The 16,924-nt window shown below is 37.5% G+C and overlaps 1 protein-coding gene across 1 annotated transcript; it reads left to right on the top strand.

The window, feature by feature from the left end:
- The first annotated feature begins 823 nt into the window (after window positions 1-823).
- LOC120766562 (glycine-rich cell wall structural protein) lies at window positions 824-1,291 on the top strand. The gene has a single exon (XM_040092153.1). It carries the CDS (start codon window positions 860-862, stop codon window positions 1,220-1,222), a length of 363 nt encoding a protein of 120 aa, XP_039948087.1. The 5' UTR covers window positions 824-859; the 3' UTR covers window positions 1,223-1,291.
- The last annotated feature ends 15,633 nt before the right edge of the window (window positions 1,292-16,924 follow it).

The following is a 16,924-nucleotide window of genomic DNA, read 5'->3' as shown; positions in this document are numbered from 1 at the left end:
TGTCTCATCGGCACTATACTGCTCTCCATGCATGTTCAAAGAAACCTTTTTACCGTGCTTTTTTTGAAAAAAGTTCACCGCTATCAGGATAGGCCGAGCAAGAAAGCATTTTATACCAAAAATATCTACTAAAATCTTTCGAACAGACTCGCTGGAGATGTCGAGCTCTCTTGTTATCTCTCAAACACGTGCTTGACGATTTTCACGTTCTTAATAATTTCATCAGTTGAAGAGGTCGAAGGTCGTTCAGAACGAGGCATGTCTTCAACGATATCTCGACTGTCTTTGGTGGCTTTGTACCAGCTCGTAGGCTTGTGGTTTTGATAAAACTGAATCACTGTAAGCATTTTGCAACATTCGCAACGATTCCTCAAACGTAATTTGATTAGAAAAACAAAATTTGAGACAAATTCTTTGTTCGATATTCTTATCTATTGTAAAAATCGTTGACAGATCACGCTCATATTTGGCATAGGACATTCCTATCAATCTAGCCAAATACATTTTTTTGAAATATCATTTACCCGGATAACTTAATTACAATTTCCGGGTGCTTTTTGGTCACAATGTACATATATTTGGCGGGGGATTTTTTAAGAATTAGATGACTTTCGAAGTTCAATGTGTTTATCCAAGTGCTGAGAAACTATTGGCAAAAGTGCTGCAATCCCATTTACGGGCATTTGTTCAAATGTATGTATTATGTATAGATATACATATGTATGTATACATATGTGCGCTGAATTAGTTGCGGCGCTAAAAATTGTATAAAAGTGATTCAAAATCAATTTGATATTCAGAATCAAACAGTTTCTTTAAGAAGTCAGAGCTGCTGACATAATATTTTAATACGAACAAAATGCGTTACATATTTTATGTGCTGTGGATGTGTCTCGCGGCGTTAAGTGTTTTTGCAGCAGAAATTGCACAGTTGGAGGCAGCACGTAAAGCAGAAGATTTACTTTCCGTGGACGCAGGAGTCCAACACAGCGAGGAAAACGCGCGCTCTGTGCGGCAGTTCGGTGGTGGATTCGGAGGGCCAGGTGGCTTTGGACAAGGGGGCTTTGGCCAAGGTGGTGGATTCGGAGGGCAGGGTGGCTTTGGGCAAGGGGGCTTTGGCCAAGGTGGTGGATTCGGAGGGCCAGGTGGCTTTGGGCAAGGCGGATTTGGCCAAGGTGGAGGAGGTGGCTTTGGTGGACCTGGATTCGGAGGTGGTTTTTGATGCAGGCGAGTTATAAGAAGAAGTTTTTATGGCTAGGGTTTTGAAGTGTTTTTTGTAAAATTTATACAAACTGAATAAATATGTTTCTATTGGAAAAGCCTAAAGGTGATACCATTATTGCTCCAGTGTCTTAAAGAAACCAAATCAAGAGATATGAACACTTATTGCTTCACACTAATTTATTCTTATTATGTGTATAATACTTCATTACAACATTTTACTGCGTTAATCACAACTTTAGATTAAACTAAGCTAATAACTAAGTATATGCTAACCATATGTACCTACGTATATGTACATATGTACATTCCCAATCCTTATTTACAAATAATTTACTAGTATCCTTAAGCTTATTCGATTACGTTTGAGAGCATGTAAATAGACAAGGCGATGACCGCCAACTCCATTACAGCATTGCTCGAACTGGTCTCAGCGAAATGACCTCGGTGCTTCCCGTCACCGTCCTTCAAATTGACACCCGGCAAAAGGGAGGTATGCATGCAGCTCTCACGTTTCGCATCTAACGAATGATTGCGCTTTGGCGAGCCGGTATTGGTCTTTAAGGAATTGTCAAACTGTTTACTATTGTCCGGCGTTGCATCCACCAATGTTATAAGCAGCAAAACCACAATAGCGAGCAAAATTATAGTTTTTTTGAATGACATTGTGCTATTAAACTTAGAAAAACTCTCCACTCTTTGTAACTTTTCACTTTGAGGCATAAGTTTGAAATGAATTCTTTTCAAATTTGAACCTTTATATAAACGCTGAGAATTGTCGCATAGTTGTCTTCATCACCTCTTGTTTGTTTATGGAAAATTCTACAATCATAAATTAGTCTATTATATATTCCGTTCCTTGTAATTTCTCTTTTATCATGTTGTCTGCTGTGTAACGCGGCTGTTGCCAATTTCGGAAACTTACGTTTCGCACACAAGTTGACGTACACATTGCCAATAAGATTTCTTGTTTTGATTTTGAGGTTTGGCAAGCGTCTGCGAATAGTGGAAATTTTTGAAAACACCAACATTTATGTAAATGAAGTCAAACACATTCTCTAAGCATAGATGTAAATACATTAGTAACAACAGGCGTCACCGCGTAGAGTGTCAAAACTGAATTAGAATTAAATCATTTGCTTCGAGAATCAGTGAGACATGAGTTTATAGCTCATAACTATTTGTTGAATATAGTACACTTGGCAGGGATTATGGCACGTCTGTTGTGCTTAAGTTCTCTTTTTCTAAAGAGAAGAAATTTTAAATTGTGTAATAATCTATTGTAAAAGGGATTTATCTTCATCGCAACATAACCCTGGAGTCTTAGCAGTTTTTGCTCCGGTACTTCACTTAAGAGTGTGGGGATCCCAGAATATATACGAGAGAGGCTCCTTTTTTGTGTATAGTAAAATTTATTGAAAAATTACAAATTTTACGAGATGATACGGTAGGTTTTTATAGCAGCCGGTATGAAAATTCGGCAAAAGGCGTCTCACCAACCTAACATTATCCAAATCTTCCTATAATACATTGTAAAAATGACGTTACAAAAGAAGACTTTGCACAAATCGTGCCTTCAAGGTATGCGATCTCACGTCCAAAAATCAGACAATAACTTTTTAAGCTTCCAGTACCGAATAATACTTGAGCAAAAAATAGTAAGATAATCAATAAGTTCATAATTTTGAAATTCTTAATTGGTTATTCAAAATTGATGTAGTCCCCCTGAAAGTAATCCCCCTTGGGTCCAATATAATAGTGTCAACGTTTCTTCCGCTGCTCGAAACAGTTGTTAAAGAAATTTTCCGGAACAGCCTCCAATGCCCGCAGCGATTCACGTTTAATGTCTTCAATTGACTCAAAACGGAATCCGATTTAGGCAAATACAATGGTTATGGCACGATATTGGTTGAAGAATCAATGCAGTATGCGGCGGTGCATTATCGTGGTTACGAATAGCTTTACGTAAACGTCGCATAACACTCAAATAGTATTCCTTGTTGACATTTGACCGGTCTGAAGGAATTCGGAGTGCACTACACCTCAATATGCGAAGAAAACTGTCAACAAAACCTTGATTTTTGACATACTTGCTCGGTTTTTTCGGCTTCGGCTCACTTTTGCCTCCATTCATCCAATTGTTAGTCTGTGTCCGGGTCGTAAGCATAGATCCAACATTAATAATAAGTTTCATGAAATCCATACAACTAACTCGACAGTGTTTTTCGAAAAAATTTAGTGATTTTAGGACCAATTGTTTTTTCACTTTTCTTAGGTCCAAATGATCTTTCGAAATGGTTTTTATTGATCTTTCCGATATTCCAACGATATCAGTAAGATCCCTGACTGTTGATCGTCGATTCTCAAGAACCAATTTCTTTATTTTATTGATGTCTTGATCATCAGTTGATGTTGATGACCGTCCTGGATGTGGTTCGTCGCCAACGCGTCCTCGACCCTGTTTTGAGAGAATCTTTTCCTGATAATGGTGTCCAAAATGGGTTGCACCGATTCAATATTGCTTCTAGCCCTATTTACCAAAATATAAAAATTTTTTGAACTTCCAGTTGACTTAATACTATAAATAACGGTAAATATATGAGTAAGTTTAATGACAATCAGAGAACTTAACGTTCCCATGTACTCGATATCGTGGTTTCCGACGTTCCACCTTACTTTAAACTGTTTATAAAGCTCAATTTATGTTGTTAAGTTCTGAATGACCTTAGTCTACACTACTTATTCGTAATAATGATTTCCGGCCTCCTGGTTGATGTTTTCTTTATAACTCAATACATTGCATTTGGCCAATTTGGTTGAGTTTATACCAATTTTAGTTAATTTTATCTCATTTGAATTGACTATGTTGATTTTAATAGAAATGTCTCCCACACGAAGCAAATTGTAATTATGAAAGTGGGTAATGTCGATGACCTATAATGTAAGTTAATAACATACCAATTATGATTGCTATTCATTCACAGTTTCGTCGAATAATGACTATTTTTTAACACAAACAATGTTTTGTCAATAGCTGAAAGTATTTGTCCAGTTTTCTTACCAATTGGGAAACTACAAAATCTGCGGTAACTTCAGAAGTTAGGCCTTCCTTACTAGTTCAGGATTGATTTTAAGTAGCAAAACAATTAAAATCGATTGAATGGAGATTTTTGACGTCCGATAAATGGTTTACTCAAATGATGCTGCATATTTCGTGGGGAATTGGAATGTGGCTTTAAGTACACAGAAAAATTCCCGTAATTACACATACGGAACAAACATAAAATATTTTCGAGATTATTATTGCTCTAATACACATTTGTGTGTCTAACACATAAAGTATCAAGTAATAATGAATAATAAAAAAATAAAAAATGCGTAGTCAATTAAGAAAATAAGATCAGATTGAACAAGAAAAAACACTTGAAATATGACAGTGTAAATGATTGCTAAGAAAGGTAAAAAAACAGCGCCAACAAAGGTAAACAAAAAATATCAGCAAAAAGTTAAGTTCTAATCGACCGTCCAGTCAGTGTAATGCCATTGTTTAAAGTCGCCGCGGAACAGTAAGATGATGTAACGAAAAAGGGGTATAAATATGCTTAAATATCAGGTAAAATTCTTAGTTAACTTCTAGTATTTTGGCATTCCGGTTGGATTGTACCTTTAAGCTATAAAATTATTGAACTTTAGAATTCGCGAATATTGTAACTTAAATACGATATAATGCGTTCGCCGACTCTTTTTGACATATTCTGCGTTTTTGCAATTATTTCTGTGATTGTGGCAGTTGATCTGGCGGAAACCGAACAAGCGATCACTCCAAGTGCTGCTATAAGTCCAGAGATGTCAGACATTGCTGCTGCAAGTCCAGGCGTGGAGTCAGAGGGGAGAACATTGGAGCCAGCAGACGCGTTGTTGGATGTGGATGCCAGTACAGCGTATGAGAATAAAAGCGACGTAGGTTTGGGCGTCCGGCGTATTATGGAGCCTTTGGTGGCTTTGGACGTTATGGTCGTCCATTTTATGGCAGTGGGTTCGGGCGACCTTATGGATACTTTCCCAGACCATATTATCCTCGGCCCTACTAGACCATGTTGCTTCTACGGTTGAGTTAGAAGAGAAATTGATGTTATGTGCGTAGGCCACTGCTTTGAAGTGCAATTTTCTGTTATGATAGGAGAGAAAAAAGACGAAAAAAATAAATAAATTCTAAATGTGATATTAAATTGGGAAAATTGTCGTATTTATGCTTAAGAAAGTAATTTGATAGGCAACAACCACCAAGAACCAGAAAGAAAGAGCTGTTCATTGTACTTAGCAATGGCATGACGTGAAAAGTTAATGAGCCCGGTTAATGCGGCAAAGTGAATCTGTCAGAACCTTTCGGCTAAACTTCCGTGACTTTTCGCTTCGTTTTGACTGATTCATATGCGTGGCAGGATTTAATTACGTGCGGCAAATAAACAGCAAGAAAAATTAAACAACAAGCCAACAGATAACGGCCAGGAGCATAAACAAAAATGCCAGATACGGCGAAGTGAGCGGCACTACCGCAGCATAGAATGCTGAGATGACCGCAAAGAGGATGAGATGACTAATTTTCTGACTTACAAGACCCGTAGCAACTGTTGCTCCCCACACCTCTCCCATCTTATGCTGGTTTTCATAGAAAAGTAGAAAAATTGTGGGTGGCTGGGAGACGGTGACTCTGAAATAAAAAAAGCTTGATAAAAGCTGGTAGAAAAAAATCTGAGAAAAACGAAGTGTATAGCAAACTGCATAGAGGTACTTCGCTGATAATGAATTCAGAGTATGCGGGAGGCGAAATAAAAGAATTAGGAAAATATACTTTTATAATCATGTGTAGGTTCATACATATCTACTTGTATGTACAAATGAACAGAGTGGCAGCGAATGAAAGACTTCAGCATAATACATGAAACAAAATGCCGGTGACCGGTGAATACAACACAGTAAAATCCGTTATAATCAAATTTAAACTATTTAAATAAATAAATCTGGTTTAAAGTAAAGAAAACCCAAAATATGGTTTCTCTTTTAATGTTTTACTATCAAAATGGTAAAAATGCGGTTTAAGCTAATTACGTGATGTGAACGCCAATAACAAAATTGGTTTGCAAAATTCCGATCTTGAGGATGCACTAAGTCCGGGAAGGACTCCTGAAGCTGATGTGGATAAAATTAACTCATTGGTAGTTGCAAATCTGAGAATAACCGCTTTTGAGAGATTGCTGAAAGATAAAATGTTTCTACGTGACAGTTCACACGCACACGTCTCCTTCGTCCAGTTTGTGAATATGGTCGCTGTGGATTTAGTTGGGGAGAAAGTTAAGTTCCGTGCTGTTTACCTTTGAACACGTCGTATATATCGGTTGCTAAAACATTTACCTCAATAAATTTTATTTTACAATATTTCGACTACTGACATAGGATGAAATTGCTTGTAGTTTCACATAACAGACTTTTACTTCCCGAAGAACAAAAGATTATTGCCCAAAGCCTTGAAAAATTACCGCGATTTATTTGCATATGCTAGTATTATCAACTAGTTCTACAATCTACTGTTAATTTTTGGAGATTACTCAAAGCTGGCCGCTCTGGCAGAATAATAAAAAGGCGAAAAAAGAACAAAATGAGCAGATGCTGCAAAAAATTACCAGAGACAAACATTACTTTTAATTAACAATTTGTAACAATATCTTTTAAAAGCACTTCTGTTTAATGAGAACTGCTTTGCAAAGTACCGCAAGAACTGTCTAAAAAATCCTTTCAATCCACACAACATTATGCTCAACACGTAATTTAAAGTTTCGGACAGAGTGCGCAAAGAAAGCGCGAGAAAAAATGAAAAGCCGTCTTAAGTCCATAAGAACAAGTTTAGGACAAGTTAAAAAATTATTACAAAAATGACTAAAAAGCACTCGCACGGCTTGGCGAAGAACGCGAACTTAACAAGCGCTTGCCAGAAACGGCATTGAGTGAGTGGACATAAAGAAATAATTATCAAATTCAACTAAGTTAGAAATTGCTAATTTAAAAACAAGAAGGAAAAACAATTAAATGTAAAATGATAATTACATAATTATTGCTTAATGTCAAAGTTTCTGTTGGGCCAGCAGTCCATCGTTGGCTGGTCCGTGGACGCTTGTGGCACGTACACTTACGTCACAACAATTGAATGCTGGTTGCCCCCATCAGTGGCAGTGCGACAAGTCAGACACTCAGTCAGTGTTTTTATGTGACAGAGTTAATGAAATTATAATTACAGTAATTTTTACTCAATTTTATTTTTTTCTTATTATTTTTAACGGTAAATGTGAAACTAATTGTGTGGGAGCTCGCCATGTTAAGCAAGCCACCGAGATTTAGTTAAGGGGTCAGTAGGGTAATCTGTTGTCAATTTTTTTTTTGCATTTTCTGTTTCTTTATACTCTTAGAAGTAATGTAGAAACCCACTTTTCCATTGGAAGGTTTCGAAAAAGACCCAAAAATAATAACACCGCTCGACGTTCGGAGCACTCGGTGTGCACACCTGGTACAGTACGCACCAGTACCTCAAATTTTAAACGCGTTTTTCTCAAGAGATGAAGGGTTAATCGGGTCCGACAAGACATCGCAGCCGATTAGAAGTTGCACTACGACAACGCCCCGGCTCACACCGCCTTTCTTCTCAATAGCTGCCTAACCAAGGCCGGCATTCCAACGCTTCCGTAGCTACCCTACAGCCCAGATGAGGGCACTCGGACTTTTTTTGTTTCCTTGCCTTAAAAGGCCGATGAAAGGCAAGCATGTTGAGACGACAGAGGGTATCCAAGCAGCATAAACCTCGGTTGTCAAGGCTATTCCGGCGAATGCCTTCCGTGACGCCTTCAATGCTTGGAAATCGCACTTTCAGTGCTGCATCGAGGTAGAAAGAGCTTATTTTGAAAGTCTTTAAAGAATTGTAACGATTAGTTCCATAAATTTTTCAAATCCTATTACTTTCTCGACAAACCCTGTATCCATCCATCCTTTTTCAATTCTGCCGGTCCAAAGTTCATAACCTCATTAAAATATGGAAAACTGCGGAACAATCATGGATTAAACTAAGTCTCATTAGCTTGGAATAAATCACCGAAATAAAGTTTTACTTTGAATTAATTTTATTTTATAGCTGATTAACTAAAAACTAATATACTTATGTATAATATGAATACTCAACATTGTTCCTAATACCCCCTAGCAGTGAAGTCAATACCCACATGCACCCGTATGGCCCTGAATACATCAGACATTTTCAGGTTTCGAAATTAATTAACATAAAATACCAAATGCATTTCTCTTACGAATAAATTGTCAGTTGGGAGAGCAGAAAACAATTTGATTTTGTTCCGGCGGCAACAACATACACAAAGATGTATGGCCTGCTTGTCAAACTGGCAATTCACCGATCCGAAGGGACGAAATTAACTCGATTTAGGTAAGCAAAAACTTTTCTATTAACAATGACAGCCCAAATGTTGGCAAAGCAAGGTGCCAGCCGCAGACACACATGTTCACCTATCATCTCCGTATGTATGCTATGTGTGTGTGTGCTAGTGCGCCTGGGGGGCTGATGTTGTGTAAGCGGAGCTAAGCCAGCAATAAGGGCAATTTAGTAACATAATTCGACTTTATTATTATTTAATAATTTTAAGTCATTTACGAACACGCTTACGATATTAGCTGTGTTCAACTAATCCAGCGACAACAATAACAACTGCTGGTAGACATGCATGTAAGTGGCGGCAACAAACTAAAATATCACGCAAATGCCTCTGAGAATAGGCAGCAAAAGCGAAATTTCGCAACTCGGCATAGAACTGTGGGAAGTTATCGCATTACCTCCGTAACCTCACATTGGCCCATACATATGTAGTCGTATTTGAGTGCCCGATCCGCGCTCATCTGCGCGACCTGACGGCGACCTACGATTCTGGCATTTATGATGGTAATCCCTCTCTCAGCGCAATCCATATTCGCAACATTGTATTTACTCTAACCCCACACAGCCATACACCCGTCCCTTCACATGCCATTCACTTAATGTCTGCGTATACCCAAAACGCTAATAACTTTTCGACTTTAGGCGCAATTTCATTCATTTTTGCATACAAGTTATCAGTTGGTGTGTGGTGGTGTAAGGCAACAATAACAACAGCAGCAGTGGCAGCGTGGATGTCGCGTCGTCGGCAGCAAGAAAACACTTTTTTTCAACACATTGCGACAAGTTACATTGTAGTTTGGGTTGCACACGCGGCGATACATGGGCGCACACATTCGGCGCTTTCCAGGCGTCGGTAATCGCATTTTGGTTGGTTGTGGCGGCGGCGCCTATTAAAAGCGGCACAAAAGTTTTGGCTTAGTTGCGAGCATCTGGGATTTATAACTTATTTGCTGCATGTGCCACAGCAACTATGTACGAAGGTTGCCGTCAAACCGTTAAACGTACGTACAAACACGAGTTCGAGCAGAAATATTTAACTACTTGTAAACAGACACTCATGCAACCATATGTTTGTGGCAGAAGCTGGCGCTGATTGAATGACTCAGCCACCTAGGCGCAATGCGTCATTCGCCCTATCCGCCACAGCCCAAGTGCTTGTTTTTGTTGCTGAGTTGCTGTTGTTGGCGTAATTAATACCAGCGAAGTCTCGAATATCTAACTGCTTACGCATATTAGTTTGGATGATGCTCCTCTTATTATCTGATAAACTTTCGCAGTGCTCAGCTGCACTCCATTCAATCTTTTTTTTATTGCCTCGCGTGCGTGTGTTGGTTATATTTGTTGATGTTGCAGAAAAACTTTTCAATTTACTTAGCAGATACGAAAAATCTTTCATCTTCGTGCATGCTATTCGCTCGGCAAAACTATTTTTAATTAGGGCGGTTAATTTTTGATCTAAAAATTCGATGAAAATATGGTCATCCCCGAGTATTCCAGACGATATGCGCGGTAACTGATCGGATAAAGTGAACTATCTATGCCATTATTTAAAATTTGTCCGTGGTTGTTAATTTTGATTTTCAATTTAATTTATGGAGTTCGTTTTACTTAGGGTTTGTGCCATTACCATGGAGAGTCGTTTCGGCGCCGTTTGCAGCAACTCGGTCGAACGTATGGAACGACTTGGCGCATTTTACGTCGAGATCTTAAATTGATAGCGTACAAAATATACCTTGTACAAGAACCGCTCGAGCTTCCCAAGCGATATCGCTTTTCTCTCTGGGTTCTTGAAATGTTTCAGGAAGATCCGACGTTTTCGAGACAAATTTAGTTCAGCGATCCACATTTCTGGCACAAAGGGTATACGAACATACAAAATTGCCGCATTTGGGACGAAGAGCAATCTGAAGAAATTCAAGAGCTGCCATTTCATCCAGAAAAAAAAACGGTTTGAAGTGGTTTGTGAGCCGGTGGAATCATCGGTGCACATTTCTTCAAAAATGATGCCGGTGAGAACGTAACCGTCAGTGGCGACCGTTATTGCGCCATGATATTTATGTCTGAAATTGAAGCTCGTGATCTTGGCGACATTTGGTTTCAACAAGGTGGCGCAACTTCCCACATATCGCATCAATCAATGAATTTATTGAGAGAACACTTCGGTGATTCGATAATTTCTCGGTCGATCGTCCACCAAAATCGTACGATATCACAACGATATTTTCCTGTGGGGATATGTAAAGTATAAAGTCTATGCGAACAATCGCGATCCAATTCGAACGAGTCATCGAAAATTGGACTCAACGAATGGATCATCTGTGACGTACCCGCGAACAACATTTGAAAGTGATAATCCTTAAAAAATAAATGCCCAAGAATGTTCTTTTGAATGATATGAAACATTCCACATTAAAGTTGAAGCTTCTGTGTTTTAATTAAAAAAAGGTAGGGAAACTCGAAATCAAAATCAATCAAACAAATGTGGATAGCTCATCTTTCCGAGAAAATATTAACGGTGTTACTTGAGTTGCAACTAGGTTGATTGCCGCGAATATTGCAAAACTTATATCCTTCCCAAATTTAAGCCAGGCCCTTATGTGCATACCTAATAAGCTCGTACCTGTGCTATTATTATGAACAACACTGATGGGAAATGAAAAGTTTGCTAATGTGTCTAAATCAGCATTTTCAGTCCAATTTAATTATGATCCAATCATTGCCATTTATAACTTACTTCATTCATATTTGATATTTCGCTTTGTCTTTAAGGTAGTTTGCACTTTGATTTGTATTAATCAGCGAAATTAGTTTAACATGAGCTAAGGTTTAAGGGATGTTGGATGGTGCTTAAAAATAGTATTGCAGAAGGAATAAAAAGCGAAAAGTTAAATAAATGAACCAAATAACTTTAAGCAGATGTCAGAAAGTCTTCCAATGCTCAGTATCAGTTCCAGATTGCTCATTTCGTCAACAAACCGAACAACAAACTTCAAATTGTTTAGAATTGAACGATTACAAATATGACATTAGTGACTTCGAGCAACAATTTCACAAACCAAACCGAAAATATATAATATTTTACCTTAAACTTGTGCTTGTGTAATTTTCCATTTCAATCGAAAAGCAGAAAAAAGAAACTGAACTATCACTCTAAGCAATAAACAACAAATATATGTACATATGTATATATATTTTTCACTTTTTATATCATTAGTAGTGATGAGTACCACACACATTAAAAGTGTTTAGCATCTCCAAATGAACACGTTTTCCAATTCATTGTTTACTTATTATATTTCGAAAAGAAATGATGTCGTTGGGTATATTCCTTCTTAGCTTATGACGCTTCTGACTTTTATTTGTTATTTGTGTTTCTGTGACGTCCAGAACAATCTGGTCTATGATGCCGGTGGTGACGCTGTCAGTCCAGCCCAACTTACTATGCTCACTAGATCTACATACAAGCATGTAAACCGCCGAAACAGGTTTGACCGATTGTGTTAAATTGGTTTGTTTTGTTTTTATTTGCTATGGAGTTTGTTTACATTTACGGTTTACAAAACTAGTTGTTGTTCATTGATAGTTAATAGATTCGTGGGCAGGTAAAATCTATATAACCCGGGGTTAATACTACCTTATGTGCAGCTATATATGTATCAGTAGATATATGTTATACCAGTCTCATATCAGCTCAAAATATGCGAATGATGTCTAGTTCATTATGGAGTAGTCGCAAGCTTTTAACAACACAGTAAGAAAGTAGTTAATAAACTTAATTAAACACATGTCATATGTTAATTTGGCGGGATTAGGTTCCCCAATTTCAATATTATTTTCAATATAAAAGATTTCAGTGAACCAAAAAGAAATCATCGATTCTTTCTTGTCTGTGAGCTCATTATTAATTGTCCTATTTTAGGTTTGAAGTTGATGTGTATTTGACTAGTTCGTTTTCAGCTAGGAAATTCAAGCCATAAATTAGTTTTTTCATACTCAAAACTTTGTGATTTTGTTTGATTTTTTATTTAAGTAAATTTATTATTATTTCAATTAATGCAATTTATCCTAAATGTGGCACATATTTTGTATCGAAAAAATTAGAGATGGGCTTCCATTCTTCTGAAATTATACTAAAGGAAGAATCTCATTTGTGTTAAATAACTCTACTTCAAGCAAGTCCAAACCATCACGTGAAAAATAAAGCTCTTTATTATTTATCTCTAAACGAAGCAATCTATCTAATTTCGGATATAACTAATTTTAAAGGTTGACTGTACGCTTTTCGCTTTAGTGTATTTCCGATGGGATTCTAGGTAGACCTTAACCTTATATTCTTATTAAAAATCCTGAATGGAATAGTTTGTAGGTCTTTTATCTTGCCTGAAGTTATATTTAATATCCCGGTTCGCTTTAAGAGGCAATTCAGACCTGATAAAGTCTTCTAGATCAAATTTTGAACTTAACGAACTATACCGTCGCATATGTCATGTTTTTTTATTTTCATTCCTGCACATTTGATTTGTCTGATTCACTTTTCGAAATGAAAAGACGTTTTTGCTTTATGTCAATAAATAAAATCCTAACAAATGTATATAACGTAATTTAAAACTTAGCTGCTGAAATTTTTTTTCTCTAGTTGAGCCGTTTTAGATCTCGGCGCTTAAAAACTCTGTTGCCTTTCATGACTCGACATACACAGCTCAGCCCAAGAAATTCCAAATATAACAAGTAAGGAAGGGCTAAGTCGGGTGTAACCAAACATTTTGTACTCTCGCCACTTTCAATGATCAAAACCGGAATTTTTTTTTCGAATTTCTATAGTATATTTATCTGACAGGTTGACCGACATCTCAAATCCACTATTCGAGCAAAATGTTATGCGATTACATTGCTTGGCTCTTTATTTGTATACTTGAAAGTGAAAGAATCAAATTTAAAATTGTGTTGTAAAAGAAGTAGGTATGGTTGTAGTCCGATTTCACCCATTTTGACACTGTAGAAATGTTGAAATATTACCTACCAAATTTAGTTGAAATCGGTCGAGTAGGTCCTGAGATATGGGATTTGGCCTAAATGTGGGCAGTGGCAAGCCACGTCTTATTTTGACCCTGGCTTCTATAAAGACTTCTCGTACTCGGATTTGTTAAGATAAGATTAAGATATTTCAATTTTTACTCAAGGTCAAACTAAAAATTTTATTATGTTTATTTCTAGACATTCCTGCTCATAACAATATCTTTACATTTTTTTAACTTTATAAAAGGTGTCCCCTAATAAATGCAAGTTTAAAATTTACGACCATTTATGAAGTAAAGTGTTGATAGTCCTAAAAAAACAAAAGAAATCAAATGCTGACAGTTTAAGCGTATGGTAAAAATGGAGCTTTACAACGTGTCTTCATTATTGAACAATAATATAATTCTAACTTCATCAAGAAGTGGATGCTGATTTTTTGAGCGGCGGTGGGCATTGCAGGTCACCTTGATGTGTTTGTTAATCGCCAAAATTGCCGCTTATGGAGTTCTGGCAACCCATATGTGACTATCGAAAATCAAATGAATTCTCAACGTGTCACTGTTTGATGTGAATTTTGAACTGGAGCCACAATTGGACCATACATCTTTGAAAACGAGGCTGGTCAAGCAGTGACTATGACTAGTGCTCGATATCGTGACATGATAAGTCAGTTCTTTTTGCCAAAATTGGGTTGGAAAAAACGGCGCCACATATCATAGAGCCTGTGAAACACTTCTATTCCTATATGATATATTTGCAGATCGTGTACTTCCTCGTTTTGGTGATCCAGATTAAAAACTGAATTCGCGTCAATTTTGAGTCACCCTTTATATGCACCCGGATACTAAATAACAGGTCAAATTTCCTTGAATTGCGCTATTTTCTTCATATCATTGTTTGGCTAAAATATTTTGGAAAATTTGATAATTGTAAACAGCACTAATATTACCTAAATTTAATTAGGGAGAGCACAAAGTTCGATTTTAGGCAAGTCTTGCTAAACTGTTTAGTTTGGATGACATAAATATTTAGCTACAAGCGCCAGTATGTTGACAAAAATCTGTTTCGATGACTGTTCCGAGGCAGCGCAATGAAGCATGACTTCTATGGGCATATGCAAATAGCTGTGGCCGGTGGCGTGCGCCGCGGTTCAAGTTCACGGTTGCGGCTGCTTCGTTTTGTTTATACTCATGTTCTATAATTTCGACGGCGGGGCGCTTTATCACGTAACAGCTTCGTTGCAAAGTAGCTTTAATTATAATTCACGCAACTATGCGCACAGAAACATGCAATTACTTACCAACCCGGCATGTGCCGTGAAATGTGGAGAGGCTCACTTGGGCAGTGTCGTCAACAAATATTCGGACAGAATGTACAAAAACAAGTAAGGAAGGGTGTCACCGAACATTTTATACTCTCGCATGATAAAGTGATAATCGAGATTTCATTATCCGTCATTTACATATTTTTTTATTTTGCTGTAAAATTAATTAGATTAGTAGTTCCTGAGATATGGTTTTTGGTCCATAAGTGGGCGTCGCCACGCCCATTTTCAATTTAAAAAAAGCCTGGGTGCAGTTCCTTCTGCCATTTCTTCCGTAAAATTTAGTGTTTCTGACGTTTTTTGTTAGTCGCTTAACGCACTTTTAGTGATTTTCAACATATCCTTTGTATGGGAGGTGGACGGGGTTATTATCCGATTTCTTCCATTTTTGAACTGTATACGAAAATGCCTGAAGGAAACGACTCTATAGAGTTTGGTTGACATAGCTTTAGTATCTTCCGAGATATGTACAAAAAACTTAATAGGGGGCGGGGCCACGCCCACTTTTCCAAAAAAAATTCGTCCAAATATGAACCTCCCTAATGCGACCCTTTGTGCCAAATTTCACTTTAATATCTTTAATTATAACCTAGTTATGACACTTTATAGATTTTTGGTTTTCGCCATTTTGTGGGCGTGGCAGTGGGCCGATTTTGCCCATCTTCGAACTTAACCTTCTTATGGAGCCAAGAAATACGTGTACCAAGTTTCATCGTGATATCTCAGATTTTACTGAAGTTACAGCTTGCACGGACGGACGGACGGACAGACGGACAGACAGACATTCGGATTTCAACTCTACTCGTCACCCTGATCACTTTGGTATATATAACCCTATATCTGACTTTTTTAGTTTTAGGACTTACAAACAATCGTTATGTGAACAAAACTACAATACTCTCCTTAGCAACTTTGTTGCGAGAGTATAAATATGGAGCTTTCATATAATGATATTGATATCAGACATTTTTTCATTCTTTTAATGAACTTTAAATTGAATGGAACATATTTTTTTATTTCTTATATAAAAGAAGTTTGATTAGAAATACGAAAATACTTTTTCGACTACCCAGTATATATTATTTCTTCTTATTGGTGTGAAAAAAATACTTAACAAATTGATTACCTGTCATATCTGTTGTCTAAATAAAGTGGCAACATTTGTCCGTCTATTAGTGGAAGCCACTGTATGTGCTAATATCTACCTATGCAAATTACATGATAACTGTCATTAAATCGTTATGACATTTTAACTCAAAATAGCGTCCCTACTTGCCAATAGAAGTTTTTTTGAGTTTTCAGCACTGTTATCGGCGGCCGGGCAGCGTATAAATAGATTCAAATCTGTTTAGTGAATCGCAAAGAACGTTTGGCTACCGGAATACATCATTCTAACAAATACGTAAAATACGTAAAAAAAAAATAATATAAAATAAAATAAATCGAAAAGGACGTGCTCAACGCATAAAAAATGCAAGTCATTCGTATGTTCCGCAACGCGTTCGTCATCGTGTTTTTCCTTTTCAATGTTTGTCGAGCCATCGAAGCCAACGCGCAGCTTGCAGTTTCCGGACGCATGGATAATGGTGCTGGTACTCCACCGGGTGCCAGCGGCGTTGTGATGCAGCAGCAGAAGTCAATGCTTAGTCTGCTAAATGCGGATAAGTTGGAGTCATCGTCAGCAGTTGCAGGTGATGCTGGCGTCGCGGAGACGGAACAGCAGGCGAGTGGAAGCCGCCAAGCACGCCAAGTTATACTTCCATATGCTAGTTATGGCAGTTATTATGGCAGCTATCCTGTCTATTATCCTTACAGCTACTACACTTACAGACCCTACTACTACTACAGGCCATCCTACAGTTACGGTCTTCCCT

This window comes from Bactrocera tryoni, chromosome 1, assembly GCF_016617805.1.
Source record: "Bactrocera tryoni isolate S06 chromosome 1, CSIRO_BtryS06_freeze2, whole genome shotgun sequence".
NCBI classification, from domain to species: domain Eukaryota; kingdom Metazoa; phylum Arthropoda; class Insecta; order Diptera; family Tephritidae; genus Bactrocera; species Bactrocera tryoni.
Note: the sequence above shows the minus strand (reverse complement) of the source record. Positions and strands in the feature narration are given on the sequence as shown.